We start from the raw sequence: 4,505 nt of genomic DNA, 5'->3' as shown, positions 1-4,505 counted from the left end.
TCCTGCTGGCTTCAAAAGCAGAGCAAACAGGGGTTTGCAACTGACACCTAATTTCTTTAAAGGTCCTCCTAAAGCTCTGTGCTTACACCTCTCCCTGTACTTAAACTTCAAATGGTTTGAAATATATTTAATCTGTAGTTGGTTTACTGTTCAGCACTAGACCTTCGACCTGTGGTTCCTCACAAAACCTTGCATTTGCCTGTTCTCTTTCCTCATCTCTGTGGGACTTGAAGCCAGAACACAAATAGACGGGTATATGTCTGAAGGGTCCACCTCTGGGATGATTAGATGCCTACATCTCTGATCTGCTAATGTTAAACCCCCTTTTTTATATTCTCCAACTTGCTATCTAGCAGAAAGGGCCTCTCGTCCATGCCAGATGTTCTGCCTCAAGTGTGGCATCATCATCTTCAGCAGAGGACCGCAGGGCAAAACAGTTCTGTTTCTCTCCCCCTCCAATTAAAAGTTGTATGTTGCATGGAGGAAGCCAAGGCATCACATGTAGATGTGCAGAATAGTTCACGCATCAGGTTGTACAAGAATAAACAGCAATTAATTATTGCTGTGTTCAGGGGAATCTTCCCAAACAAGCAGAAATTGAAGCCAAAATCAGTCGTGCTATTTGTGTTCTACAGCAGAGGTGCTAGATGAATTCTGTTAATCACTGGAGGCGTTACTCCCATTTCAGTGGTTTTGGAATATTCTTTGTTCTTATAAGTTGTGTACAGAAAATTCCACATGCTGGTCAGGAAGGATTTTCTGTGCCAAGACCTCAGTTAGTGGAATAAAATTGAGAGAGAAGGTTATCACCCATTCTGCAAGGAATCTGTTCTGGGTGCGTTTGGGCTAGATGCTTAGAAGGTGGCATGTGCAGAAGAAGATGTGTCCTCTTAGAGCTGATTGAAATACCTAATTTTTCTCTCTTTTTGTATTGTTTCACTGCAACCAGTGTGTGATCTGAAAGAGCAATTCAGATTTTTAGCATGACTGGCCTTTAGGCAGATAAGAGTATTTCTGATCCTGTAGACATCAGCAGGACTGAACAGAACAGTCTTCCAATACTGGTTTCCTATGCTGACCTGTAAAATTAGCTGAACTGTAACCTGGATTGTGTAGCATTCCATTCCTCTCCAGAGAGGCAGCTACTGGATTTTTCTCCTCTTCTTCCTTCTCTTTGCAGTTGCTCTCTGGAGGAGAAATTTCACACCAAGTTAGGGTGGAAACAAGTGTGATGTTAACATTAATGCGGCTTTAAGGAAAGGAAAGTCAAGAGCAGAATAGCACTTGAGATGACACGTTGTTTGAGAATCTGGGTCAGGTCTGGAATACTTGACAAACCAGTTTCAGTTTTAAGACCTACCAAGAAAAAAACTTTACAGAATAATCTGAGTCTTTTTTTTTTTTTCTTCTTTCTCTCTCTCTTCCTTACCCTCCCTTTTCCTTCTCCTCCTTTCCTCCTAAATTTTTTCACATTAGAAATACTTAGGTCGCTATATGAACGTGTTAGATTGCCAATAGTTCCTTTGTACGGTGGGTTTCCAGTCAAGCTTCGTACATTTATTGGAGAACCCATTCCATACGACCCAAATGTAACTGCTGAGGAACTGACTGTGAAGGTAAGATAGATATATGCGTATATTTATTTAAAATATTGACTGCTCTGGTAGAAAACACTGGAATATTCTTGTAAAGTGATTTCTGCCTTGGAGCTCCTTACAGAAGTTGGTGGAATCATGGTAAGCTTTGGACTTGCTTAACTCGGAATGCCCTTCTTAAATGCTATCTTTTTATTACTACACCTTGCAGACATTCTATGCCTCTTAAAGTCAATACTCCACCCTATTTTTGCTTCAAGAAACAGCTTGCTTTAGGGGCTGAAGGAATTCAGTCAGATAAGACTGCTCTGGATTGGTAGAGACATAAGCAGTTAACCCAGAGAAAGTGTTCTGGTTGTTGGTATTTTCAGAAAGATACTAATGAAGCCTTTCAAATATAGCAAATCTGTGTTCACAAACTGTTGAAATTCCATACAGTAAAAAAATTAAGGTAAATCATTTTACTGCTTTGTATAGCGTGTTTCCATTTCTGTTTCTTCCAAATTCTCACCCAAAAAATTAACTTTTGAGTGTTCCCCCAGTTCAGATTTAGGTGGTTTATAGAAAGAATTGTCAGGTCCTCATGTTCAGTTTATTAATAGATTTCACAGTGCAGAGACATAAAACAGTTAAGTGATGGAGCAGTCAGATGGAGGGGGCTGAAACAGACATCTTTGAAAGCTCCACAGATGGTCACTTTTAGCATTCTGAAAACTTCACTGGAGAGAAAGAGATTTTTCTTCTTGACCATGCAGGTGTCAGTTCAGTTGTCGCTTTTCATCTGTTTACCCTCTGATTAGATCTCTGCAAAATGACATCTTAGAATGTTTAGCGGCATTAGCTTATGCTCTGGTTATGGAAAACTGATTGTTTCTTTTGGGAGTTCAGTCTGACAGGACTTCAGAACTGTTGGCTTTCAGGAGAGAATGTGTATTTAAATGACTTTCAGACGTGCTTTGGCGTCTTACGTTTGTGCCAACCCTCACTTGCTTCTGGCTTAAGTGCAAATTCTGCTAGATAAGGCCCCTAGGATGTGAATCCCCTAGAATCTTAGAGTGATTTTAAAGTTGTATCTCATGTTTCGGGCTATGGCACAGTATGCATTTTCCCATTATATAGACAAAAAATTAAGCTCGAATTTTTTACCTAATAGGAATTGTAGATATGTAGAGACGCTTAGGACCAGATCTGTAAAGAGGTGTGGGTGGGAACCTTCTCCCAGGACTTAGCAGTTGATCATGTACTTCATATAAACAGTGGGACTTTGTACCAAGAATCAGTTTTGCCCTTGCTGACCACTGGTTTATAAAGGCAAATATTTCTCTGTTCTGTCTCTGACCTTAAGAATTCAGTAGTCCGTGCTTCTCTAGGCAGAATAGGAAGGTTACGTCATGTCCTCACCGCTGCTTTTGCATATAGCCCTTGTTTTGAATGTTCCCCATAGAGCTTTTATAGAATAAGAACGGCGGCTATTAGCTTCTTGGCCTGCTACGTTTTTGAGGGAAAGTGAATGCTGCTGTCATATGCAGTATTTTAGGTGGGGTCTAAGTATGCTTCAGAGGACCAGCTCCTTCAGGGGACTTGCATGCAGGGATAATGACTTTGTACGAGCCAAATGTGCTGAGATGCGATTGTGCTTCTAGTGCTGATCCCGAGCGTGTCTAGAAGCAAAGTTCTTGCATACTGGAAGAGTGTTACTGATGCAAACTGGGGCATAGGCAGAAGTTTCTGAGTTGAGGTACAACACACAGGCACTGACGTGCTTTATAGATCTAGGTCTCTTTGGTAATTTACTCTATTGTGACTTTACTGTGTATCAGTAATAGAAATTGTGAACACAGCTACCAGAGATAAAAGATAGTGGTCTGTCGGTCTTTCTTGGTAGTGATCCACAAACACATCCTGTGGGCTTAAATATGGAAAAACAGTATTTTGAACTTGCAGTAGTTCTGCGACATTTGAAAGGATGAAAAAGAGCCTAGAAATTATGTTAATCTATGAACAATATAAAGATGACTTAATCTGACCAAAACCTTTTACAGACAAAAGCAGCACTCCAAGCTCTAATAGAAAAACATCAGAAAATACCAGGAAATATATTTAGGGCTTTAATGGAACGGTTTCAAACACAAAAGAAAGAAGATTAAGGTCTTCTGAATAAAATACTATTTGGTTACAATATTCTTAAAGTCATATTTGTAACTTATTCATTCTTCTATTAATAGGTTTTAAATACTGCCCTAATGATACTGCTGTATAATTTAAGATATAAGACACTTCCCCTTGCCCTTCCCCTTGTCCAGTATCAAGCTCAGGAACACAAACTTCAAATCATTCGTAATGGAGCAAAGCTTAGTTTTTTATAAATGCATTCCTACCTTCAAAGTGTTTTGGGTTTTGTTTTGTTTTGTTTTTTTTTAAATGACACTGCAAGTCTTTGTGTACATGGTCTCTTGTCTTTTTTTGAAGGGGTTGGATTTTTTCACCCCCCCAACAATGGTTGCTCTTTAGCCTGAATGTTAGACCTGCTGTAGAGCTAGAGTCTTACTGCCTTGATCATCATCGCCGTAACCAGGTTTTGCAGGCCAGATTAATGTCGTACAGCATTTATGAAAATTTTCTGTAGGTTGTTACTCTCGTGCTGCTGGGGAACAGTGAGCCTCCTGTGGCCTGCAGAACCTCTAGCTATGCCTGCAAAACCTACGGTGGAAAGCATTTAGTCTTACTGGGTGAGCTCAGAAAGAGTTTGGAGGAGTGAAAATTGATTAGAGAACTGCATTGAACCAAGGAAGTTTATTACGGAAACCACTCCGATGCTGTGAATGAGAACCCTACAGCCCAGCTGCTGTTCCAAGCCGAGCCATATTGGGTATCTGCCCGTGAGTAGAGAATTGTCCCCTGTACTTCGCA

At 40.3% G+C, this 4,505-nt stretch overlaps 1 protein-coding gene across 1 annotated transcript in view; it reads left to right on the top strand.

Moving 5' to 3' along the window:
- Positions 1-3,997, top strand: part of TMEM68 (transmembrane protein 68) — a 15,586-nt gene extending 11,589 nt beyond the window's left edge. The window contains exons 5-6 of the mRNA XM_009704891.1: positions 1,477-1,616; positions 3,638-3,997. Coding sequence (XP_009703193.1) covers positions 1,477-1,616; positions 3,638-3,742 — 245 coding nt within the window. The 3' untranslated portion in view covers positions 3,743-3,997. The remainder of the gene's footprint in view (positions 1-1,476; positions 1,617-3,637) is intronic.
- The last annotated feature ends 508 nt before the right edge of the window (positions 3,998-4,505 follow it).

Source organism: Cariama cristata, unplaced genomic scaffold, assembly GCF_000690535.1.
Source record: "Cariama cristata isolate BGI_N322 unplaced genomic scaffold, ASM69053v1 scaffold13127, whole genome shotgun sequence".
Classification (NCBI taxonomy): domain Eukaryota; kingdom Metazoa; phylum Chordata; class Aves; order Cariamiformes; family Cariamidae; genus Cariama; species Cariama cristata.
Note: the sequence above shows the minus strand (reverse complement) of the source record. Positions and strands in the feature narration are given on the sequence as shown.